The 26,698-nt window shown below is 35.2% G+C and overlaps 3 protein-coding genes across 3 annotated transcripts in view; 2 read left to right on the forward strand and 1 right to left on the reverse strand.

Moving 5' to 3' along the window:
- Positions 1–1,152: 1,152 nt before the first annotated feature.
- On the forward strand, positions 1,153–7,792 carry LOC109052710 (transmembrane protein 74B-like). Its single transcript, XM_019070130.2, has 2 exons — positions 1,153–1,665; positions 3,101–7,792. The coding sequence occupies exon 2, from the start codon at positions 3,150–3,152 to the stop codon at positions 3,852–3,854; it is 705 nt and encodes a 234-aa protein (XP_018925675.1). The 5' UTR covers positions 1,153–1,665; positions 3,101–3,149; the 3' UTR covers positions 3,855–7,792.
- A 2,189-nt stretch (positions 7,793–9,981) lies between these two features.
- Positions 9,982–14,663, reverse strand: LOC109052724 (proteasome inhibitor PI31 subunit-like). Its single transcript, XM_042726535.1, has 7 exons — positions 14,277–14,663; positions 13,867–14,019; positions 13,660–13,742; positions 13,112–13,300; positions 10,869–10,922; positions 10,436–10,594; positions 9,982–10,323 (listed from the first exon to the last, which is right to left on the reverse strand). The coding sequence occupies exons 1-7, from the start codon at positions 14,403–14,405 to the stop codon at positions 10,275–10,277; spliced, it is 816 nt and encodes a 271-aa protein (XP_042582469.1). The 5' UTR covers positions 14,406–14,663; the 3' UTR covers positions 9,982–10,274.
- A 5,614-nt stretch (positions 14,664–20,277) lies between these two features.
- LOC109052725 (R-spondin-2-like) overlaps positions 20,278–26,698 on the forward strand; it is an 8,789-nt gene continuing 2,368 nt past the window's right edge. The window contains exons 1-4 of the mRNA XM_042725173.1: positions 20,278–20,806; positions 23,964–24,146; positions 24,596–24,733; positions 25,431–25,628. Of these exons, the coding sequence (XP_042581107.1) occupies positions 20,641–20,806; positions 23,964–24,146; positions 24,596–24,733; positions 25,431–25,628 (685 nt within the window). The 5' untranslated portion in view covers positions 20,278–20,640. The remainder of the gene's footprint in view (positions 20,807–23,963; positions 24,147–24,595; positions 24,734–25,430; positions 25,629–26,698) is intronic.

Genomic DNA, 26,698 nt, shown 5'->3' on the forward strand with positions numbered 1-26,698 from the left:
ACATTTTAAATGTATGCTTAATTTCCCTATTTAGACTGACATTATTTATATTGTTTACACGATTGACCAACAAAAGAGATTGAAATCTAGCAGTTAGTTTGACTTTATACTTAATTATGGGCATTCTATATTTCAGCTGGTGTTTTTAAATTGTGTCATTAATACAAAAGAGATATAAACAATAAAACATTGTGATGTTAGCGTCTCGGCTAACCGGACATCTAGCATGCGTTAGCATGTGGCTAGGTGTTAGCACGAAAATAAACCTTCCGAACACATGTGTGAAAATGTATGATCGTGGCAGTCTCAAATAGGCAAGATTTAAAGCTTAAAAAGACTGAAATGATCATGTTCAGACCTGCCATTCTTTAAATCCAATCCCGATCTCGCATATAAACCGTCGCCATTGAGTTCTTTAAGCGATTGCGTAGATTTGTGGAACTCTTAGGACCCAACGGACTGCTGGTGTCCCACAGATGCCTGATTAAAAATTATATAGCTTACTGTTTCTCTCTGAAAGATGCAAATGATCAAAGATTAAGTTTAAGTCTTACATTTATTTCATGCATGGACTTTTACCAAAGTATTGTACTGGTATCAAGGTACTAATATCAGGTTGCATGGTTTGAATGCCTGTACCGTATTATTTACATGGTTTTCCAATTCCATTTATGTGTAAAATATAATTGCTATTTTAATGTGGCTCCATGTCCAAAAATAAAATGGTACTTTATTGTACCAGTCTTGTCCACCATTTACTAAATAAAAACTAAATAAAGGTTGTTTGTCATTAATGTAGCCTAGTTGCAATAGGCCTATTGAAAGAAAAAAAGTGTATCTTTGGTAATAATGCATACTACTTTCTGAGTTTTGCTGACATATGCCCACAAATTGATGCCCTTGGTCCACCACCTGGTTTTAACTGCTTATAAAGCATCAATTTGTGCTTCCCACACCATTTAAACCGATGGGAACTAATAAGAAAAGCTTTAAGAAATGTAATGCTTGTTTTTGTATTTAAAAAAAAAGATATACAAATGAAATATCATAATGTATCTACCCGGATAGCAGATTATAGAACTGATCTCTGTTGCAAAAAAAAAAAAAAAATTAATAATAATAATAATCTTAGTAACATCAATATAGAAGGGGAAAAAAGCAGTGCAAATGTTATTTTTTGAAAGATGCATGAACAAACAGCAGTCTTTAATTTAATTTAATTTAATTTAAATCACAGTTCATGTTTAAATTCCAGCACTAGATTTCAGTAGATTCTAATAATTCTCATTTATGAATACATAATTATATATATATTGAAAACCATAACAAACAGAGCAAAAACACAAAGTCTTCCATAAGCCCTAACAGCATGTCAAATCAATCAATTTCAGCATTCAAATTTATAATATTTAATTAAATATAACCTACACCCACATCCCGACAGAGAAGCCAGCATACAGTTCTCTGAAGCTGATCTAGTGCATACTAAATGTGCACTTCATAACGAACCCATATTTCACATATTAATCATATATTTTGTTGCATTTGCGTTTAATTCTGAAGTGATAGTGTTTCTATCGCGCATGGCTAAATCTCCCCTCGAGATCTTCCTGTCAGCAGCATCCCAGCGTTACTATGATATCTGTGGAGCGATCGCGTCTGAAGGTAAGCTCGCGCTCTTATCATTAACATTAACGAACCGATAAACACTAACGCGAGCCGGTGCGAGTCAATAAAAGCTCGATGGCGCGCCACATGTGTATTTTAGTTACGCTGGTTGTTGAATATTCAGAGTAAAACATTAAACGCTTGAGGTGTTACAAGGTCATATCTGAAACTATAAACGCGCGCTAATGTGAGCTTGCATGGATAAATAATAGCATATACGTCTCCCAGTTATTATCGCTTTTGAGAAATATGATTTTACGCGTTGGGTGAAGTCAGGTAAACGGGCCACTCTCTGGTAAATCATCGTAGGGGAGGAAAAATGTCTCTGTAACGTTACATCCTTCAGACCGCTCTTTGTGTGTTATTGTCTCTTTTATCAGCATTCGTTACAAACATGTCGCGAAAACAACCGCTTAAACCAAGAGCTATGTCAGAAATCCTTTTCTTTGTCAACCCTGTGTTCAGGTGAGACGGGACAGAGAATCTGCAAAACCATTATTCTGAACAAAGAAACAAATACTGCTTTAACAATTATTTATCCTTTGATTCATGGCATGGCATTGTTAAAATGTGTGTGGCATGAAGACTGATATAGAAATCTTTTATGATACATTACTTTTGGATCTCCAGTAGTTTGTATATAAATGTAACCTTATAGGAGATCAATTTAGTTACCCGCCTTAGCAAAAAAATGTTAAGAATTATTGTGGTATATGTGTTTAAAATAGTTTGCAGTGACTGGATGTTGATTAAACTCAGTGTTATTATTTAATACATTAATGAAACCACTAGATCAATACCATTAAAGACCAGCTTAGATCAGTTTGCTGCTAATGGGACATTTTAATCATTTAATGTAAACACTCATAAAATAGTTGTAAGATCATTAAAATGTCCTTGCCAAGTACTTATTGCAGAGACAATCCCCTGGAGCTACTTGGGCTTGTATTTCTCGCTCAAGGGCACAATGTATGCTAATGTATGCTGATCGCTCTTGGGTTGGCCTCTGCAGAATCTAACCTGTAACTTTTTGGTTTTATTTTATCACAGTGCCACACCTACCAACTATGACATGTTTTTTTTTTTTAAGAGAAACAGGCTACAAATTCAACGTCAATCCATAAGGAATGTGAACGACTACTTCTGTTGTTGTTACACAGGCATTTGGTTTTGATGTTAAAAATACCAATTTGGTAACTTTTGTCAGACATGATCTGAAGATAATCTGACTTTGTTTTGGACACAGTGTGTAAGGTGATTTGTACTGAAACCACATTTAGCAGTTTTATGGTAGTGCAGTTCTTTTGTCCACTGTGTATAGCCCTACCTCAGTTTTGAGATAAAAAAAGTGCTGTCTGTTGGAATGGACTCTGGATCTGAAAGAGTTTTGGGATGCTTTCATGGTTCAAAATGTAATATTATGTTTTTTAAGGTGAAACAGGAGGCATTTGATTCAACATGAGTGCAAGCGTTGAGTGTCGATGGAGTCTCTGAACGCCGTGGAGCTACGTGAACTGGGGGATGGGAGCAGGAGAGAACCTCCTCAGTCCTCCTCAGGACCGCAGCCCACAGCCGGCATCGAAAACGCGTCGTTCGAGGATGAGGATCAGGGAACGAGGATCCGTGTTACCTCCAGAACATCTGGACCTGAATTCACGTCCATCGACTCTCAGTTGAATCCGCTGCCTATTCAGAGAGAAGTGGCATCACCGCGCTCCGAAGACGAACCGGAGCTTGAGTATAACGGCCATTCGGTGGACTACGGGTTCATTTTTGCGCTCATTTTCCTTGTAAGCGGCATCATATTAGTGGTAATCGCCTACACGATCCCAAGAGAGGCTAAAGTCAACCCAGACCAAGTAACAGCACGGCAGATGGAGAAACTGGAGATGTACTACGCACAACTCGGTTCTCACCTCGACAAATGTATTATTGCGGGACTTGGTTTGCTCACTCTGGGAGGAATGCTTCTGTCTGTTTTATTAATGGTGTCTATATGCAAAGGGGAACTGTATCGCCGGAGGACTTTTGCTAGAAGACCCATGAAATCGTACGGATCCATTAATATGAGGATGAGGCAGTTAGCTGAGGGTGATGGGAGGGAGACGCTTGTGGAATGTGAACCGAACGCCATCGCTGACGCTGCGAACGGTAATCAGGTTCCTTCTGGAACGCTAAACACGTAGCACAACAGAATCACATTGAAAAACCTGAAGATTTGCAGTCGCAAAAGGAAACAGTGCTCTCAAGGCAGCGTAAATAAAGGTTGTTGGATAAGTTTCATTTTTTGGCTTTGATAATCTGTGAATGAAACACCTCATCAGAGCCATGGTTGCTGTTGCCTTTTATTTATTTTTTATTATTTTTGTCTGCTGTGTTGCTAGATCTCAAAACGCAACTTGGTCTAAAAACAAGCGGTTGATAACTTGCTTAAAAATAAAATAAATAAATAAATAAAAGTAATAAAATATAATAATAATGAATTTATAATTGAATTGAACAATAGAAAAAAACAATAAAAAAACAGATTACATAAAGACTAAATTAATTATTTCAGTTGGCGAATGTATTTTAATTATATCGTTTTATATAAATTTTGTATTTCCTTATTAGGAAAAAAGCTGTTTTTACTCATCATTCGGTATAATCATCAAAAAATAAGCCTAAAAAATGGCAACCTATGACTGTCCATATTTCTAAGCAACTCTAGGGGATAAAAAAAAACAATGCCAAATTGCGTATAATAGGTGGACATGGCAACATAAGGCTAAACAGAAAAAATACCAATCATGATTCTGTATGCAAATAAACACAAGAAGAGGAAAAAAAACTAATTGCAATTTGCCAGTCAATCTGTCAGTTAGATTTTCACACTTTAATCTTAAATTGAAGTAATTTCTTAAAAAGTATGTTTATTAAAAACAATTAATAAATAAAATAAACTGGCAGTTAAGGCTGAAATTATTATCAAAACAAATTTTGAACTCAAAGAAGAAACCTGTCAAGGTCAGTCCCTCTTCATTTTACTACGAAAAATTATGCATAACTGTAATGTGAAAAATAATGATATATTTTTAAAATGCTAACATCATAGCAGCAATGGTCTTTGGTTTAGAAAACATGGAAAGGCAACAATTCTTATAAAGACTTACCATGACTAATCAGCCTTCCTGGCTTCCAGGCTTTGATGAGTGATGACTAAACAGTTTTGTGTCACAATGCAAAGTTTTCACACTCCTAAAATAAGTTTAATTTTCTTTGTACCAAAATATGCATTCTTATTTTTTCCTTTCAATTCTGGAGTAAAACGTGACGTTTTCATATACAGTAACCTGTTCATGCTGCCTTGCAAGCACTGTCTTCATATTAACCAAGGCGTAGGCAAACACCCAAAAACACAATGTGACGGTGCAAAAAGAGATGCTAAAACCTCAAAAGACTGTTAAAGGAATGAAAGCACAATGGTGAAGCGTCATAATAACTCAACATGCTGCAGAACAAACCGCCATCAGCTACTCTACAAAACTTGAAATAAATGTCTGTATAATCTATAACATCACTAAAGACACTCTGAGTGGAATATATACAAGCTATTATTATCCAAGGATGCAATATGCCTTAAGATGTTACAAATGTTCACCGTGAACACATTTAGGCTTGTTTGTATTTGTATACTGTTCGTGTTTTGTATGTGTCACACACTTACTCGTTGTCGTCAACCCACGTTCTTGGAGTAGAAGAGAATGTACCGCAACCAAGGGAATAGACATATGAATGCTTAACGTTTTAAACAAGATATCTATTTTACAACATCTATCAATATGGTAATTTAGTAGATTTGTGCTAACAATTAACAAAAATGTGAAGTTTTACTGTGATGGTGCAATATGCGTTAGATTCCAGTAGAGAAATATATATTTCCATATCAATGTTCAGGTTACAAAGTTGTTGTCTTCTCAATGACACAGCAGAAATATGCTACTGTTTGCTTTAAGAATATGCCCATCACCCCTTTTAAATCAAAGCTATTGTTATAGCACATAAGCAGAATTCATGTTTACTTGATCCCAGATGAAGCCTGGTTTGTTTTTTTTTGCTGATGTAGTAACTGCACTGTTCGAACGCAAGATTGTAATCAAAACTAAGCAGAAGCCTAATAACAGCAGATTTATTTTCAAGTCTTAGATGTAGTAAAGATTATCCTGCAATGTTAGATTTCCAGGGGTATCCAAAATACATACCCAGTATATTACTCTGTGTAGAACAGCTTTATAATGGCATTTTACAAAAAAAAAAAAAAAAAAATAGAAATGTACTCACCCTCAGGCCATCTGAGATTAAGATAAGCTTGTTTCTTTGTCAGAACAAATTTTAAGAACAGAATGGATCCTCTGCAGTGAATGGGTGCCGTCAGAATGACAGTTCAAACAGCGGATAAAAACAATAATCCACAAGTAATGAAAGTAATCCACAAGCTGCATGTTTGTAAGAAACAAATGCATTATTAAGCCTTTTTTAACTTTATACTGTTGTTTCTGGCTTAAATACGAGTTCTCTATTAATAATATTGCTTTAAAAAGTCATCTTGTGTGAATCAGGAGAGGAATATGCACAGATCAAGCACCGTTTACAAGACAAACAGTTCTAAACAAGTATTTGGATTTTGGTGTGAGAGGATAACATGGGAGGGACTTTTTTACTGGAGGAAGCATTTTTATGGATTTTGAACTTGTGTTTTGGCCAGAAGTTATGATTTAAAATGCCTTAACGATGTATTTATTTCTTACGAACATGTAGCTTTCCATTTCACAAGATATTAACAGATGGACTGGAGTGGTGTGGATTATTGTGATGTTTTTATCAGCTGTTTGGACTCTCATTCTGACGGCACCCATTCACTGCAGAGGATCCACTGGTGATCAAGTCCTGAAATGCTACATTTCTCCAAATATGCTCTGATGAAGAAACCAACTCATCTACATCTTGGATGGCCCGGGGGTCAGTTGTTCCTTCAGTGAAACTGGTAACTAATATAAAGCTAGGGAAAAGTGCATTTCTTGAAACATGTGACTGAGCATTTGGGATAACTAGAATAAAGGAGATTATGATTTTTTTTTTTTTTTAAATATATAAATGTTATAGGCTTGAATCTTGATAAATGAAAACACCAAGTTTTTTCACTGTTACACTAAACCTAATGGTTAATGAGAGCACATTATATCAGAGAGAGAATATTGTCACATAACTATAATTTATTTCACATGTTAAATATTCTTTACACATATTTACTATGGCAGTGAAAGTCTAAAGATTGTTTGAACTTTACTATATACTGTACTTTGAATATTTGGTGGTGTATAAAGTGTGATGGGTTCACGTGCTGCGCTAACTTAAGTGCTTTTTGAAGTGCAATGAACTAGTTGTAATGTTTCTTTGATACATTGCTAAATTATAGTAAACATTTCTGTCATTTATTAACTGTAAGATGTTGGTTATGGTGTGATGTAAAGGTACAAGGTTAAAAGAAAGTAGTATATTGCTTTCATGTCTTCAGTTGTGTAAACTATTGTCTTGTAAGCACAGAGGATCTAGTATTGAGCACACTAAGCATTTATCATTCACCGAATCTGTGCTTTTGGTCATATTGCTCATGAACAAGCTCCTTAATGCATGTGAAGGTCATTTAAAGACATAAGGAAATGCTTTTTCAACATGACAACCTGAACTGAGCAAGTCTCTATATTGAGAATGGAATATTAGTGTATTTACACTACTGTGCAAAGGTTTGGGGTCAGTAAGATTGTTTGTTTTTTAAAGGAATACTATTGGTCAGCAAGGATGCATTAAACTGATCAGAATTGTCAGTAAAGACATTTAAATTGTTTGAAAACATTTCTATTCCAATTACACTGTTCTTTCATCATCTATTCATCAAAGAATCCTGACAAAAAAATAAAAAATATCACTGTTCTCACAAAAATTTTATGCAACAATTGTTTCCAGTGCTGAATCATTGATAATAAGAACTTTTTCTTGAACAAATCAGCATATTAAAATGGTTTCTGGAGGATCATGTGACACTGAAGACTGGAGTAATGATGCTAAAAACTCGTTTTAAATAGAATCAAATAGAAAACGGTTGTTTTAAACTGTATTATTTCACATATGTGACCCTGGACCACAAAACCAGTCTTAAGTGTCAATTTTTTGAAATTGAGATTTATACATCATCTGAAAGCTGAATAAATAAGCTTTCCATTGATGTATGGTTTATTAGGATCGGACAATATTTGGGTGAGATACAACTATTTGAAAATCTGGAATCTGAGTGTGCAAAAAAATCTAAATACTGAGAAAATTGCCTTTGAAGTTGTCCAAAAGAATTCTTAGCAATGCATATTACTAATCAAAAATAAAGTTTTGATATATTTACAGTAGGAAATTTTTAAAAATATCTTCATGGAACATCTTTACTTAATATCCTAATGATTTTTGGCATAAAAGAAAAATCTATAATTTTGACCCATGCAATGTTTTTTTGGCTATTGCTAAAAATATACACCAGCGACTTAAGACTGGTTTTGTGGTCCAGGATCACATATATTACTATTTTGACAATATTTTTTATTAAATAAATGCAGCCTCTGAGGCTTCTTTCAAAAACATTTAAAAAATGTTACCGACCCCAAAGATTTGAATGGTAGTGTACCTAAAAAAAATTGCAATTCAGCAAGTGGAATCATGAAGACATTCCCTAAATAAATATGGTTATTTCAATCCAGTTGTGTACTGCAACATGCACAGAAAATGTACATATATTGCAGATATAGTAAGTGTAAAATGGAAGTATGCTATTCAAATGAGCACAGTAATGGGGCTTGTAGTCGTTTATGCTGATTAGAAGCAGCTGCTCATCTTTGTTACTAAATTATCATCACTGAACAATCTGTGAAGGTTAATCATGGAGTCAGGCTATAAAGAGTTCCTAGAAAACACAAGCACTGCAAGGCTTAATGATGTGCATAATACTTGTGTGGGCCAAACAGACTGTTATGTATTCAAATGAAATGCAGTACCACGGTACTTCTAGGCCAATCAATCATCACTCTGTTTTTTAATGTAGAGAGCGGGGGTGTTTGAATTGCATGTACAATGTGAGCTGTGCATTTTAAGTCTTTAACAGCTTCATGTATGTTCAAGGCAAATGTGTCACCTTTTTTATACCGTTTCCATGTGTGAAATAAAACTTTTTGTTGCTATACCCGTTTGATTTGAGTCATTCGTGTACATGGAACAACAGAGAACTTTAAAGAATAGCATGTTACAGTATTTGGTTACTTCAGCCACACTTAAAATTTCACATTTAATTCAATGTGTCTTGCCGTTTCTCTAATTATTTGTGGAATTGACTAGCAATTTTTGAGTGAAAATGGTTTCAAATGTTGTATTTAGGCACTTTGTGGTGCACATTTTCATATTAAATGTGAAGCACTTTATTGTGACTAACAGTCCTATATCTTCTAAATTCCCTAAACCAATTGTCCCTTAATTCTTAGTGATTTTAGTGCAGTCATGTTTAGAGGACACTCGAGAGTGTCTTCAGCTCTGGCAGTAGAGAACAGTCACATTGACATTGCGGTCATCATGACTCACTGTGGCCATTACAGGCATTGATTTCCACTACATCTGCTGCTGGTGTCCCTCTCACTGAAGCCACCATCTCCAGAAGCTTAGCTTTCATCTACTGACACGTTAAACTGTCTGGAGAACAAGTTCAGTGCAGTTGCATGCAGGAGAAAAACCCTCACACGAATCTAAGCACTTGTAACATTTCAGATGGCACAATAAAACTATATTTTTACTCTTTTGAAAAAATTAATAAATGAATATGATTGGGGCTTACCAAGAAAAAGTTCAACAGAGTGGTTGCTCGGATGGTCAAGGTCAAAAAAGCTCACCTTAGAGCAGTGATTATTAACTAAACCTAAAACTACACACAAGAAAATTGTACGTGAAATAAAATAACACTATATATATAACTTAAACTTAATTAATTTCAACCTATAGTTGCAAAAGCAATGTTTATCATTTTTGTTTAGTTTAACCTGAAGTGCTAAAATAAAGTAAATAAACTAAACATATTAAAAATTTATTAATTTATTTAAAATTGACAAAACACAACAATATTGAATTCAAAATATTCAGAAAAACTATAATAGTATATGGCCGAGGTCTCTTATTTAATAAAGTTGTTTTCAAATGTATTATTATCGGTCAGGCAGATTAGAAAAGTAATAGCAAAGCAAACCATAATGTTTTAAATCAATTAAGCCTTTAATCTCATGGGGAATACAAGCAGTTTAATTTAGAATTGCAGCACGAGTCAGTAGCAAATAAAGAGCAACCATGAAGAACACAATCAGACAAAAATGGAATTATCAGTTGATATTTTTTGGCAATATCAAAATTACCAATTATGTTATTGTTTTAAGAATAATTCTGTAACAGAATTATTAAGAGTAATTATGTTTCACCACAACCCAGTTTATTCAAACACAAAGTGCATATCACTGCAGAGCAGCAACAACTGTGGGATATTAGTGCGTCTACATGAACATGTCGTCATATGGTGGAGGCATGTGATCAGGGTCTGGCCTGAAAGGTAGAGCAAAACAAGTGTCATCAGAGCTGAGGACAAGAGGTCAAATGAGGTAATGGCAGTTTAACAACTCAACTCAGACTGTAAAGACCACTTTAAAGCTCTTACCCAGGTCTGTGTCGCCCAACCGGCCCGAAGGGGTCAAAGCGGGCACCAGGAGGCACAGCACCAGGGGGAAGGACTCCAGGAATACCAGAGGAGGGGTCAAACCCTGAGCGAGGAAACCCGGCACGTAATGGATCGACGATCATCCCTCCTGCTCTTCCCCTGGAGAAACAGCCAAGAACAAGACCAATTAATAATTCAGTGAGCACGGTCGTTCCTTGAAGGTGCACTTATTCATTCCAGTTCTTAAATGTTCTTTGATATCTGTTATTCTAAAAGGCCTAACCAAGTTTTTCTTTTTCCAGCTGTTTTTTCTATGTAAGGATGATCTACAAATACTCGGTGCATCACCAAAAAACATCTGTAAACTACAGGTCAGCATGCATGATGCATTTACAGAGGACTGTTTTGACAAATAATTGATGGGATTTCTCACCCGAAAGGGTCCAGATCGGCACCGCCAGTGGCAAATGGATCCATCGGGTCAGGCCTAAGAACACAACACACAAAGAAAGACATTTCAGAAGATTTCTTTTACATTATATTGAAAATAAGCCTTACATCTGTAGTTTTTGCTTTTAACATTTTCAAAATTGTTCAGCATTTTCTGGTTTAATATTCTGTTGGCAGGTTAGTTGAATGTTAGTTAAATGTGACACACACACATACACACACACACCCACACACACACACCCACACACATACACACACACACACACATATAAACCACTGTTCAAGTCTGAGATCATTAAGATTTTAAAGTTTTTGAAAGAAGTTTCTTCTGCTCACCAAGGCTACATATATTTGATCATAAATACAGTAAAATCTGTAATATTGTGAAATTTTATTACAATTTCAAATAACTATACATTTTTAAATTACATTTATTCCTGCCATGTTAAGCTGAATTTTCAGCAACCACTCCTTCAGTGTCATGATCCTGCATTTTTTAGGATTTGTTTTTGAATAGAAAGCAAAAAAAAAAAAAAAAAAAAAAAAAAAAAAAAAAAAAAAAAATGCCATTCACCTGAAATATATTTTTTGTAACATAAATATCTTTACTCTCACTTTAAATCAATATAATTAATCCTTTCTGAATAAAATTCATTCATAAAAAAAAAAAAAAAAAAAAATCCGACCCCATACTTTTGAATTACAGTGTATATATACACACACATATATAATATAGCATTTGTGGCATTTTTGCATTATGCAATGCTTTAAAATGACAAAATAATGTAAACAGCCAAAGACACAGTTTTTAACAACATCAAAGAGCATTATTTCTGAGGATTTGTTTGATTGGTTTTTCAGTATCTAACCAGTGCGTGTTGTGGCACAACATCAGTGTGACTCAGCTCAGTGTTTTGAAAGTCTGCAGACTCTTTGGCTTTAACTCGAGACAGTGCTGGCAGCAGAGCATGTTTGACCGAATGACATCACATCGCCCACAGCTACAGCAAGTCGATAAATCGCTGACATCATAAAGAATCTGATAGGGGTCACCGTGAACCCAGGAAGGGGAAGAGGAAGACAAACACTTAAATCCATCTCTGGGTTTTTGCCATGACCTTAAGGACCCCACTCTGAGTCTGCAGTCTCTCTTTTCTCTTCTTTCTAGCTATTTTATCTTAGTTTTAGAAAAAAAAAAAAAAAGGAAATAAAGGTGAAAGAATCAGGTCAGAATGGAGGCCGACATCTCCCACGGCTTCTTTCTAGTAAATATATAAATGTTTGAGTGGGTTTCAACCAAGCAGACTTTGCTAAATCCCCCAAACTGACTGTTTTTGATGAAAATGATGCTGGCACTGCACCCTCAAAACCCTCAGCTCTGCAAAAAATAGACACAGCCCAGCAGTGAGAGCTCTTGCAGGTCTCACGCTGCTAAATATTAAATAAGACAGAGGACATGAGCTGACACCTACAAAACACACACACACAAAACTCGCCCTCAAAGTCCCAAAGCAGCCCATAACGTCCTTCAAACACCTCCATTTACAGACCAACCTTAACTTGACAAACGTGGAGGCAAAGCACAACAAAGACCTTTTTTAATCTGTTAGAGTTAATCTAGTTTCTTTTTACATTATGTCAAGAATATGGTTGAACTTGTAATGATGCATAATCAGTCTCTGTGATTTTATCACGCTAGTTTACTGTTCTCAGAACAGATCGCAGTATTAGTTCAGTTAAATCATTTGTTTTAATAATTGCATATGTAAATATTATATAACATCTAAAATTAAATATTAAGTGAATATTTATTTTACATTTCTAACACTAAATAGACATAAATATTTATTTATTATTATTATTATTTTAGCTTTTTAGACATACAGATGATGAAAGCATAAACGCATGATAAGACTGACGTTCCTAAATATTAAGGTCCGTATTTCATATTCAAGCTATGTTTTTAAACAGTACGGACCTCAAAAGTGGAATTACAAATTATTCAGTGTGCTTATATTATCACCTGCCATCAAACAGATGTTTGTGAACAGAAGTTGGGATCACCTGAGGCGGTAACCATAGCAACAGCTGGCTGTACCAGTGCTGTTAGGACAACTTTGCTATACAAATCTCCATAGCAAAATTCCCCAAAAAGTTCTCCTCTGAACACCTCTGAAACCAGTGTATAATTTGCATGAGAAAAGGAATGATGCAAGGAAAGTTCACCAGTTGGGTGGGTGTCTGCCTGGAGGGCCCCTGGTTGGGATCAAGAGAGGATCACTGAGAGGGTCCCTTAAGTGTGAGGCTCTTTCATTTTCTGTCTTCTTCTCTGTCTTTCCTTGACGCTCCTCTTTTTCAGTGGGCAGCAGTGAGGACTTTAGCTTCGTGATCAGCTCGTCTGTGTTCTTAAACACACTGAAAGAGCAAAATGGACAAGTTAGAACATGTAGAAATTTCTTTTTCATTAATCTTTCCATGTATTTGAAGATTTTATTGTTATGTTTTATGATTTCTGACAGCTAGAGAACATCTATGATATCGCCAACATTTGGGATGGTGGCAATATTAAATAGAAAAATTAAGCTTTTTTTTTTTTTTTTTTTTTTTTTTAAGTGTCCAGAAAAATGTGGGAAAAGAAATATAATTTTTGATGTGATTTTCAACACTGAAGATTCTCAGATGCACACAAAGTTTGAAAAATACTGCATTTACCTAAAACAGAAACAGTGATTTGTAACTTTGTACATTTTGTTGCACCGAATAAATCCACAAACCTTTCAAACGTCTGCAGATTGGCTTCTTCAACATACTCACTGATGTTAAGTGTGAGATCGGTTACTTTTTCTGTCTTGGAGTCCTGCAAAGATGTGACAAAAAAAAAAAAGTGTAAAAAACATTCAGTCTGATATGAATCTATGGTCTGTGATGACAGGCAGTGCAGTAATAACTGAAGCACATGTAATTCAGCTTCATTAACGTGCCATTAGATTGAAGATGAGGGTTGAATCCACTGTGAAGGCTTTGAGCAGCAGGTTTGACTTGTCATCACTGGATCGGTATCTGAGTGCATACAGATCCTTGCTTTCATTCCAGCCGGGTGGAAGCAGTTCTGACTTCTTCTCTCCATCTTTAGGCTGTGTGGAAAATCGATCATTTCTAATCAGGCAAATATTTCTGATACCTTGCACCAAAACAATCTAGTAAAGCATTTGCTTCAGATGCCTGTTGGCTTGATAGTTTATGTAACAAAATGACCATCAGACATTTTAAGTGTGACTTAAGAGTCTTTTTGTATAACATTTCAGTAAACACACATGCCTTATATTTATTTTATTTATTTTTTTTGTAAGAGATTATCACGTGTACACAGTCAAAGTAACTATTGACTTACCTCATCTCCAGTGCCCAGACATTTATAGCCACTTTTGACGATTTCCCAGTGTACGAAACAAATCAAAGCATCTTGAGAACAGGTTAAAGAGTTTGACACGCAGTTGAAGAGCAGCTCCAGTCCTGCCATCTTTAAACACAGTGATATTCCGAAGAAATGAAACCAAAACAAACCGCTGTCTGTGTGAAAATAAACAGCGACTTCACTCTGAATGCATGGCGTATGGACGCTGCAGCTGCCACGATAAATACTTAGTTTAAACTGTAATATTACGTGTGTTTCGCAGGTCTATAGGTTCTTTTAAAAGCTGAATTTCACAAATGTTTACTTCTAATTTGGTTTGTCATGCTGAAGCAGTCCGACCAGAAATGTTCCCGACTGGAAACAACGGACTGAACGTGCGTTCCGTTGACATTTAAAGCAAAGGGACGCTTTTGGAAAATAGTTCTTCAAATAAATCTGGTTCATAAGACGCTGTCACTATTCAGACACTGATAAAATATAGCACCCGTTATATTAATTACATACATTTTAACCCGAATATTTTAGAGTTTATTCGAATTATACGGTTGGAAAAGTTGGGCGGTGTCTGTGGAGATTAGTGTTATCCTAAAAAAGATCACAATGTAAGTATTACAGCTTTTAATTAGTTTATACACTACCTTATACCATGTGATACCATGCACAGTAATTTCTTGTTACATTTAAGTAGTTTTTTCACCGTGCACCTGCTTGTAATAATGGAGCATTTTGATAAATTGCTTCATTCATTCATTTAATGTTCACTGGCTCTTCATTTCTAAATAGGCCTAGTTGTTTTTTTATGTATGTATGTATGTATGTATGTATGTATTTACTTAATGTTTACTTGCTACTAAATTCATTTAGGCTACATATAGAATGAGGGCATAAACATTATGCAAGCTGAAATGATCGCTCCTGACAAAAAGTGAGCTTTTTAATCTTTGTTTTGCTTTAAAATCATGAACGAATGAAAGGATTCCAGTTCATTGTTCGTGGCTTTTCTTGACATTCGCAAGCTTAAAATAACAATAACCTCAGCATCTGGTTTGACTTACAGTACATTGAAAACACATTTCACAGAAGCTTGCTTCAGAGAGCAGGCCTGCCGTCTAATCAACGCTTCCGTGTTGCTTACATTCAATTACAGCACTTACAAGAGCCCTACGAACCTTTTAACTTTTATTAAAAGAACACTTAGATTCACTGCTTGGATATTTTCTGCTTTGACAGAATTTCTGGGACTTTCTCCTCTAGTAAACTATGAATACTATCTGTATTAAACAAAAAGCTGCATGTTACTATAAAACACAATGTGCTGAAAATGTGGTCACTGAAGTGTGATGTCAGAGCTTGACATTTCATGTCAACTACTCATTTGCTCTTAAGGGAGCTTTGAAAAGTCTTCTTTTGCCATTATGGCCTCCAGATGTGTGTTTGATGCCAACAGCAATCAAGAGCCTGTCGGTCAGCTCAGTGTCGTCTCTGTATGATGCCACTCAAAGTTCAAGGGTTCATAATTCATGACGCATCTTCTAGAAAGTTTTATTACTACAGCATGAGAGTAATGTACAGTACAGCCCATCTACATTAGTCTTTGCTGCTGTCTTTTGTGTCCTCAAAAGTATCTGCTTTAATGAAAAGTGATAAAGCATGACAACAGTATAATTTCTAAGCAGACTTTTGACTAGACCACTTTTCAGTCTAGTTTGAACAGTCCATTAGAAAGTCTGACCGATGTATAAAGCAACCAGCAACAGTTCCTTTTGTCATTGTTCCATTCAGACAAAACATTTAAGTGCAGAATAAAGGTTTGCTTTTACATTTATTAGCCTTCTGACTTATGATTTTTACCTTGCTTATGATACAATGTGAAAAAATCTCAAAGATTTATGGTGAAGGAGCTAAATCTATATCTTTAGCTATATATGCAATCACCTAAATGCCTGTGGCATTGTAAATTAATCTTGCAATAGCAAAATTGTGTTTGTTTTTGCTTGTTTTTAGAAAATCTAGCTTGAATTGCAAAATTTTATACATTTACATTTAGTCAGCAGATGCTTCTATCTAAAGCAACTGACAAATGATGACAACAGAAGCAATCAAAACCAACAAAAGAGTAAAAGTGCTATGATAAGTCTCAGTTAGTCTAATACACCTGACAACTTGCCTGACCTGATAAAAACTCTGTAGAATCATTGCAAATTGCTAAAATCCCTCCATAGCAACGTCCTAGTAACCACCCACAACACTCTTTAGCAACACTCTCCGCAGTGAACAGACATGCAGGAAAACCCGAAACAGGTGTATTTATTTCCCCGTTAAAGACTGTAGGTCTTCAGCTTGGAAAGATTAGATGAGTTCAGTTCTCAAAGTCTTGAGGATTTACTATAAGCCTGAGAGGTATGAAGCTCTGAGCCAGCTGTGTTGAAGGTATATGTTGACTTCAGATCACATACAGAGAATAAGGGCTCCTAGTTTCAGTAGGTTGGTCCACACAGGTTCAGGTTTGTCTGATAATAAGGCCACCATATGTGAAGGTTTTCAGCTGGTTACATAATGAGGTCCAGACTTGACGCATCATTATCATGAAAAACGAGCTTTCAGTTGCACATCAAAGCCAGACCAGCTTATCACAACACAACAACGAGTCACATGATAAAATAAAATAACATAAAATGTAATGAAGAGTCATCTGACAGTTAGCCCTTCCATATTTTATTTTATTTATTTTACTTCATTTTATGTAATTAATTATGTTTTTTATTATTATTTTGTTTTTCAAGCATCGTTCCGGACATCTGCAGAAGTTTAGATACAAAAACATTTCTGTAACAATAAACTGTGGTTAGTTAGTAAAGGCTTTACTGCATGACAAAATTATAATAGTGTGGTTGCAAATAGAATTTTTGTAAAATCAAACTACCAAAGAATGCATGAAATCCTCAAAGCATTGCCTTAAAAATACACATGCATCTATAAAATACAATGTTAGATAGATTGATAGATAGAGTAGATAGAGTAGAAAGAGAGATGAGGGTCTGCTTGCCAAGTATGAGATGTTGTTAGCGTGCTTTGGCTGCTCTTGTCCTGTTGAGCACATTACACACAGTCCAGGTGGAGCATATGGTCCTCGTTTGAGATGCCCTGCTACTTTATATATCTGAGCTAAAGTCTGTGAACACTTGAACTTCTTTTCTTTGCACCTCAGAGTGAGTCTCCACTTCTTGTCTTTCTCTTTTACAGACAGATACTGCAAGACCGTTACATACACCTCTTCAACCTGTCAATCAGCTAAACTGTCTGTTAAACTTGGTTGTTAGCTAAAATGTCTGATATTTAAAAATCAAATTAATAATCAAAAGGATATCAATAATAAACATTACATTTTAATCAGCTGCAGAGAGTCTTCAAAACTCACTCCCACATCGCATCTGTGCAATACTGAAGGAATGTGTCATGCATTCCACGTACATTCTCCACTCCAAGACCTGCAGACTTTAGAGGGTTAGTCATCAGTATGTCTGTGTTTTAAGGTGAACTGATGAATGAGTTTAGGCTAAAGGGAAACAAGAAGGTGACCGGGTCAGTGTTAAATGAAACTACCACTTTAAAAGTCAGTAGTAGATTTGACTTTTTTTTGGCAGAGGCAAATAAATCATCCTGCGAGGAATAAAAACTTTACATTTGGCTGAAGTTAGATTTTGCATACATAACAACTTGTACTGTAAAATCATTTCCAGTAGGAAAAAACAAATCTAAAAACAAGCTAAAATATATTGAAAAGAAAAATAGCTTATTTTCTACTTGTTTTTAGAAAAGATATCTTTATTAGATATTTTTGTCTTATTGGGAAAATTAATATCTATTCAAAATTAAAACTTAAAACAAGATAAATTATCTCCAGAAGCAAAGTAATAACGTATTTATTTTAAAGAATTTTTCTCCCTTTGGGAAATTGTTTTTCCTCTTTTACAAAACTTTGTGATGTTGTGCATACAAAAACTGTTTCACTTGTATACCGCACAATGACTTCTGTGGTTCCTTTTGATGCTTTTTTTTTTTTGTCCTTTCTGGAGCTTTGACAGGCCAAGGTCACAATAAGCATTCGTTTCATGGAGAAGAGCTGCACATTTCTCTAAAACATCTTATTTTGTTTTGTCCTGAATTGGAAAAACATGAGGGTGAGTAAATAATGACGCGGTTTTCTTTCTGGATGGATTTTTCTGTTCAATTAATGCATGCATCATGGCAGTCTTATGTAAAACATGATCTCTGTCAAAGGAAATGGTAAAGAGAAAAGTGATTTGACCCCTTACAGATGTTAAAAGAAATGCTGAAAGCTGAAAACCCTTTTGTAAAAAAAGAATGGTAGCTTTTATGGATCTGTAAGTCTGTGTCTTTATCCTCTTATTAGATTGAGTACCAGGCACTTCAAGGCCGTGGAGAAGAGCTGCCTGTCTCAGTCCATCCATAACAGCCTCAAAGGAAACCAAAGAGACAATCCAGCAAACGAGAAGCAGCAGGGAAGTGGGATCCCCGACATCACAACAGACCCAAGGCTGACAGCGAGCTTTGAATCCAGTGGAGTTACACTGATTGGAAGAGAGTGCAACAGAGATGTGCAGTGCCACTGCCTCATGGCGTGCCTCTGAACGGCCAGTATCTTACCCACCGCATCTGGTGCGTATTTAGCGGGATGTCATGAGTGCAGCGGCGCCTATCCCCCCTCTATGCTCTTTCGGCCCGGTTATCAAACACAGAGCCGATTCGAGAGTTCACAACCTTGGGTTTGTAATGTCAGCCTGCATGTGTGCGGAACACAAGACTTTTACAAAATGACCAAAGTCACACATATACCATGGTACAGTAATGGTATCAGATGGTAATATCATGGAACTTTGACATATACCATCTGATACATCACAGTACTTTTTGTAAGGATAATTATGATTGATAAATATGACTTTGACATATACCACAGTCATTTTAACCATATTCATGTACCATGCAATTTACATCACTTACAAAAACATACATTTACTACTAGACATGTACCATATTATTTGGAAATACCCTATTGGAGTACCATAAATACCACGGTACATGAATTTTAGTACTTTAGTATTTTAGTAATTGTACCATGGTGCACAGTACTTTTTGATACTTGATTTGCAAGGGCTATCATGTGATATCATTTTTAAAATATATACCATGGTACTAACTTTTTTTGGGGGGGGGGTGAATATCATGAAATAAGTATATTGAAGTACGATATGAAATATTATGGATTTCCCTTTTCATTGTAATACCATGGTCCAAAACCATAGTACGTAGGTATACTATGTGCTACAGTACTCATGTACTACCATGTTTTTGTGCGAGTACCATGTTCAACAAAACCCCAGTAGTTGTATTTATGTTTTTGCATGTGTTTCCATCATGGTACTACAATGTTTTTACATTTTTCAAAGTACCATTGATTGCATGCATGACTTAATTCTTGTTAATTGTTCATGTATAATGTAAATCTTGGCATTAAATAAATATATTTTTATATAATTGTTTTATCAATATCAGTATTTGATTAATTATCAATAATGTTTACATTTTGATTTTTAAAAAATGCACTTGAAATGGAGAACTTAGGCAAGCAGTGAGTAGAAAACTGAAAGAAAGATCTAACTACATACAAATGGACTTCTAAAGCATGGTGTAAACAGCCTCTTAATAATATTTGGAAGGAACAGTGGCCCAATTACCCATGAAAGTCGTTTTCACGGGTTTGTTTGTTTGTTTATATCTGCTTATTTTTCAGTCTAATTCTTGTATTTTTTTTTTTTTTGTGATACATTTGCTGTTTGTTAAGACAACCCCATGAAAAACTGCAGATGGCAAGTCACAAGATGTATTTGATATATATACGCTTACTCTTTTCACTTCTTTTCCCTTTTTCCCACAGATCTTTAATGATACCCTCAACTTTATATGATAAAATAAACAAACCCGACCTCAAAGCTGTGGAGAACAGGAAGCAGATCTGCAGGATCCAGGGCGCCACAACCACAGCAAACTGCAATCTGTGTTCCACTGTGTTTGGAAAAATAAACCCAGATCTTCTAAACCATCTAAATATAGAGGGATGAAATAGTCAGGCTAAAGATTGTGGGTTGACAGAAAGGTCAAAAGTAGAGTTCTGCCTCAGGTATGTGACATTAAAGGTGGAATACACGCAATACGACATCCTTACACGAGCACAATTACTCAACAGCTGAAAGGTAAATTGGACAGATGTTGGTGGAGATCAGGTGACGTGGGCAGGGTGAGCATCAGGCTGTTAACCATGAGTTTCCATGAGGCAGAGAGGAGGCCGGCTCTCTTTCAGAGGCAGTCTTTCGGGCAGATGTTACAGAACCTGTTCCTTGTCCAGATGCATTGGCAACTTTTTACTCTCCTCTCCCTTGTTTGTCAGACGCTTATATTGACGTTAGCTGCGAGAAAACGAAGTGGTAAGATCATATCTGCTTTTAAATAATAATGCTTATTTGCAATCAACTATACACTTACAAAAAGTACCAAATACTGTAGTTTATGGACATGTTATATTCTCGGAAAAAAGGTACAAAATTTGTCACTTGGGCGCTACCTTTTCAAGACTTGCTAAAATTGAGCATTTAGGTTCCAATATGCACTTTTACTGTACTAATGTGTACTCTTTAGGGGTAAATAAGACATAAAATTGTATCTTTGTTTCTGAAGGTGTACCATGGTATTCTTCTAGTTCTTATATATGAACCATGGCAGTGAAATCCTTGTGCCGTGTTGCTTTTTTGTAATGCTAATTTCACAATGTGTAACAATGCCAAATATTGCAAATTTTACACAAATGTTGATTTGTTTCATGCAAAGAATAATTCTGACTCTCATGTCTGATTGGATGAGCCAGATTCAAATTGGTTTAAATACATGTGATTTATGCGAATAGACAGGTGTGTGATTATTAGTAGAATTATAAAGTAATGTGAGGATACTTGGCAACCGTGAATTATTTAGATTTTTTGTTTCATTAAATATATATATATCTATTGAACACGTTGTCACCATTTAATGACAGTAATAAGTTACTTGATACTGTGTGTTAAAGTGATTTTCCCTGGCTATTTGAAGCTTAGAATTGTAATATGGCACATTTCTGTTCTAGTTGTTGTGATTTGGCATCCTGTTGAAATAAGATAATTATAAGAGATTATAATTTCGCTTTAGAAAACACTTTCAGTCTCCAGATTGTTATTGTCATTTTTTTATATACTGTAACAAGACAATGGGTTTTATTTAATATTACTTGGTGCAAACCTAAAAAGAAAATAAAATTGAAATTTTGTCATTAAACACTCACCCCCATGCTCGTATGTTCGGAACACAATTTAAGATATTTTGGATGAAAACCGGGAGGCCTGTGACTGTCCCATTGACTGCCAAATAAATAACAGTGTCAAGGTCAATAAAAGGTATGAATGTCGTCGTCAGAATACTCCATTTGCCATCAGACGTGCAATCTGGGTTATATGAAGTAACGGGAATACTTTTTGTAAGTGAAGAAAACAAAAATAACAACTTTATTCAACAATTCCTTTGTCAGCAGTCTCCTCTGTGTCTCTCCATATCACCATATGCTGCGTATGCTCTTCTGTATCATCCGCGCCACAAGGATGTGCTGTTTCTATGCGTATTTAGCTTTGATTTTAAAGAAAACAGCGCATCCTTGTGTTGTGGTGCGGATGATACAGAAGAGTTATTTTTGTTTTCTTTGCTTACAAAAAGTGTCCCGTCATTTCCCGTCCCGACTTTCATACCTTTTATGGACCTTTAAACTGTTATTTACTTGGCAGTCTATGGGACAGTCACAGGCCTCCCGGTTTTCATCTAAAATATCTTAAATTGTGTTCCGAAGACGAACTAAGCTTTTACAGGTTCGGAACGACATGGGGGTAAGTAATTAATGACAAAATTTTCATTTTGGGGTGGAGTATCCCTTTAAGACTTTCCAAAGGTTCATTTACTATATAGTGTTCATCCAGTGGTTCCTTTGTATTTGATTGTATATAATAGGCTTGTGTGATTTTGGAATTATGTTTTACTAAGTAAGTAATTATATATAATATCATATGTTTGTTATTATATTTTATATAAAATGAAATGTGCTCTAGAACCGATGTTGACTCAGTGACTGATGAGACAGTAAATAAGTGTTAAACATCCATGACTTTACCAGTATGAAGTGTTAAAGTGATGCTCTGAAAACGTTATACCTGCAATCTAAATGGAAAATAAATAAATACATAAAATGGTATTGCCTTTATCTAGTATTGACTGACAGTTGTAAAGTCAAAGCATACTATGTATTATCCATGATGTGGCTTTAGGTGTGTACACCGTGTGGATCATATTTATGTGCATATTTTCAGCAGAACATGACTGAAATATAGACCAGTTGGTAATAAATCTTGATGCACTGCGGCAAGATCTGTCAGTTTATTTACAACTGATTTTCCAGAATAGTCACGAAGCATTAGATCTAATTTATGATGGCTGAGACTTTACTCTGCTTCAGTATGTGTTGCTTTAGGTATTGATTTCTTTTTTCCTCAAAAGAGTGACAAAAAAACCCCTCATGTTATGCTTGAAAGCTTGAAATTAAAGCAAAGATGGTTATATTCTGCATATACTGTATCTCTCTCTCTCTCTCTCTCTATCTATTTACCTATCTAACCCCTCGTTTTGAGCTACTCTTTATTTTTATATAACTTACCATTTATGTACCTATACAAATTAGCACTAATTAGTTTTTTTTAAAACCTATAAATAAAAAAGTAAAAAAAAAATAATAATAATAAAAATAATCAAGAATAGAGATGTTTACAGAGAAAAAACACAGACTTTTCTCAGTTCAATACACTGTCTCAGAGCACATTCAGTCACTCATAAGTGTTGTAGAAGTAGATCTGGCCTTCATTTCTCAATTGTATTTTCCCCATATTTTCTCAATTTAATTTGATTGACATCCATGCAGAAAATAGTGAACAATATATTGATGAGAACTCAGCGGAAGCATCTCTGCTTGGCTCACCGACGTCTTTTGAGACAGTGGTGTCTCTCTTTATTTCCCTAATGAAGGACATGAAGATAAAAACCATCTGGCAGTTTCCTCACATCTCCACCCTGCAAACTCTCTCCAGTGGCTCAGTGTGACACAACACACGCAGACGAGAGGCTTCAATCTCCAGTTTCTGGCTTTAGCATTGGTCGGATTTCTAGTTATCGTCTACCAGGAGAAACTCTTAAGTCTTTGATTGCATCATTTATCACAATTAATCATGACAATGCACACATCAAAATTCAAATCCAACATTGCTAAAATGCACACTGCAGTGGTTTCCTGAGTTAAGTTAGGTGACAGAAAGAAGCTGGGCTCTTTTCAAGAAGCTGCAGAGATGACACACAGGCTTATAGCCTTTAGAATGTCATCTCAAAACCCTCAAATGTCACTGCAGAAAGTGTAATGTGTCAGATAATGTGACTGCACATAAATCCCAGTGTGCTGTCTTAGACGCTCGCTTGCGATGCTCCATTTCCTGTTTGCTAATAATGATTTGAAATGTTTTCCAGAGAGCTGGCGACAGGACTGCAGGAGCTGTCTGGAGTGTTCGAAGGACAATGGCTGCCTGCGCTGCTCTGAGCGCCTCTTCCTGTTCCTGAACAGAGATGGCATGAGTCAACACGGCTCTTGTGTTCACTCCTGTCCCGCCGGACACTTCGGCCTCCGAGCCAAAGATCTCAACCGCTGCATGAGTGAGTCCATCCTAGAAAACAGTTCATTTCAAATAACTGTACAGTAATATCTGTAATATAATATACTATAGGTAATATAATATCAGTAATATCCAAACCTCTTGGAAGATATGGATTTCTTTATTATTATTATTTATGTTTATTTTATATTTATTTAAAATTAATATAGTATTATTAAGTATTATTAATATTAAGTATAATTATAAGAATAATAATAATTTTAAAATATGGCCTTATTATTAAATCATAAAAAATATAAAAAAAATATTTCACTAATATTTGGCATTTACTTACATATTAAACATGATCAAATGTGTAAAAACAATATATATCCATAATATAACATTTTAAAATTGTAAATTGTAAAAATTCTGCAAAAAAAAAAAAAAAACTGTAACGATACCACACACCTTATATAAGACTATAATCCTCAAACATATTTCTCCCAGAATGCAAAGCTCCAGAGTGCGAGAGGTGCTTCAGCAAAGACTTCTGCACCAAGTGCAAGGGAGGATATCTGCTCTTCAAAGGCAAATGCTTCAAAAACTGTCCAGAGGGCACATTTCCTCAGTCCACAGACTGCGTTGGTAGGCACTTTACTCATTTTCAGACCTTCTTTATGGGTAGATGGCATTAAACTCTCATTACCATACTGAAAGAAACCTATCAGTCATGTTTTATTTGACACAAATAAATTCACAACAATTACATCAAGATGTTTTCTCATGTGTGGCAATGAAAAGCAGCAGATATGAACTTGTATTTGGGTTGCATTTACCACGGTATTTACATGCCGTTTAACTTGATGTTGTGCAAATACTTCCTTACTTACTCACACAGTAGCTTTGATACAAAAGATTTAGTCAAGTCAAGTCAAATTACATTTATTTATAGTGCTTTATACAATACAGACTCTTTCAAAGCTATGGAAGCAATAAAACCAATGTCAAAAAACTAACTGCAACTTTTTATTTCATAATTCCAAAAAAAAAAAAAAAAAAAAGTCCCCCTCACAATTCTGAGTTTGTAACTCACAATTATACCTTTTATCCTCAGAACCTGCTTCACAGTAATAAAAAATGAAAATAGCAATATTAATGTTGTACAGTTCTTCATTTATGAAATGAATGCTATTTCAGCATTTTTTGATTTAGTTCAGTTCAGTAGTGTTGATTTCGAGTTCATCAAGATCAGGAATAGATCACCCAAATAGGAAAACTGTCAGTCAAAATAAAAGATATTTTGCAGAGTAAGTAAAGTATTCTTTATCTGTTTGTACTCCAGAAGGCTGTGTGCTCAGTATCTTTGGGTTTTGGGGTGAATGGAGCCCATGTCAGCACAATGGTCTGAGCTGTGGTGTCAGATGGGGGCAGCAGAACAGGACCCGTGAGCTGTCCAGAAACACGCCTGAAGAGACAGAAGCAGTCTGCTCACCTAAGACTGAGAGCAGAAAGTGCCGGACGAAGAAAAAGTGTCCAAAAGGTGATTCATATTTTTAAACGTTCATGCCAATTGCAGACTAAACCCCACTTTTAGCTGATCCTTTTCAAACCATCTCTTGTTTCCACATGAAGCCTCTTTACATCATTTTTCGTTTTTTGTAGCCACTCACACTACACTCACATTAACTGAAACACAAGATCCAAACATTGTCACTATAAAGAGTTAAAATGGTTCCATGGTGTTTTGTTTTCATTTGATGATCTACATTTGTTTGCAGCAATCTTCATTATCGCTGGCAGATCAAATTTCTGGGGGCATTAAGAAAACGAGGCGTGATATTTTCTCTGTCACCTTCAGTTGCCCTTAATGGCACCCATGTGTGATGGAAAGACTGCTTGACATAGACATCATTGTAATTTCCATTGCTGTTATTTTCCTATAAGAAAAGACTCTGGAATGGCATACTGTGTATTTATGGGAGAATATAAGGTGCAGTATGCACATTTTCTACATGCATGCACTATGTGCACTGCAAAGTACACTGCATAGAAATTATGTATTCAACAATGCAATGCACTCAACATGATATTAAATATATGTTATGCTGGAAAGAAAATATTATAACTCCATCAGTCTCCGTGATATATATATATATATATATATATATATATATATATATAACAAGCAGAATATTCTGGATATATATATATATATAATATATATATATAATATATATATAATATTTATGAAATATTATAAAAATATGTTTATGCTATAATGCTAAATAAACGTTTAATACAATTATAAAAATATGTTTATGCTATAATGCTAAATAAACGTTTAATACAGAATCATTCAATCATTTTGGTTCAGTAAGGTTTTTTTTTTAAATTATTAATACTTTTATTCAGCAAGGATGCATTAAATTGATCAAAAGTGACAGTAAAGACATTTACAGTGTTACTGAAGATTTTTATTTTAAATAAATGCTGTTCTTTTCAGAATCCTGAGAGAGAAAAAAATCAAGGTTTCCACAAAAATATTATAATTATATTTATGAATTATTTTCAACCTTATAATAATAATGATAAATAAAAGAAAATCAGCAT

This window comes from Cyprinus carpio, chromosome B6, assembly GCF_018340385.1.
Source record: "Cyprinus carpio isolate SPL01 chromosome B6, ASM1834038v1, whole genome shotgun sequence".
In the NCBI taxonomy this organism is placed as follows: Eukaryota; Metazoa; Chordata; class Actinopteri; order Cypriniformes; family Cyprinidae; genus Cyprinus; species Cyprinus carpio.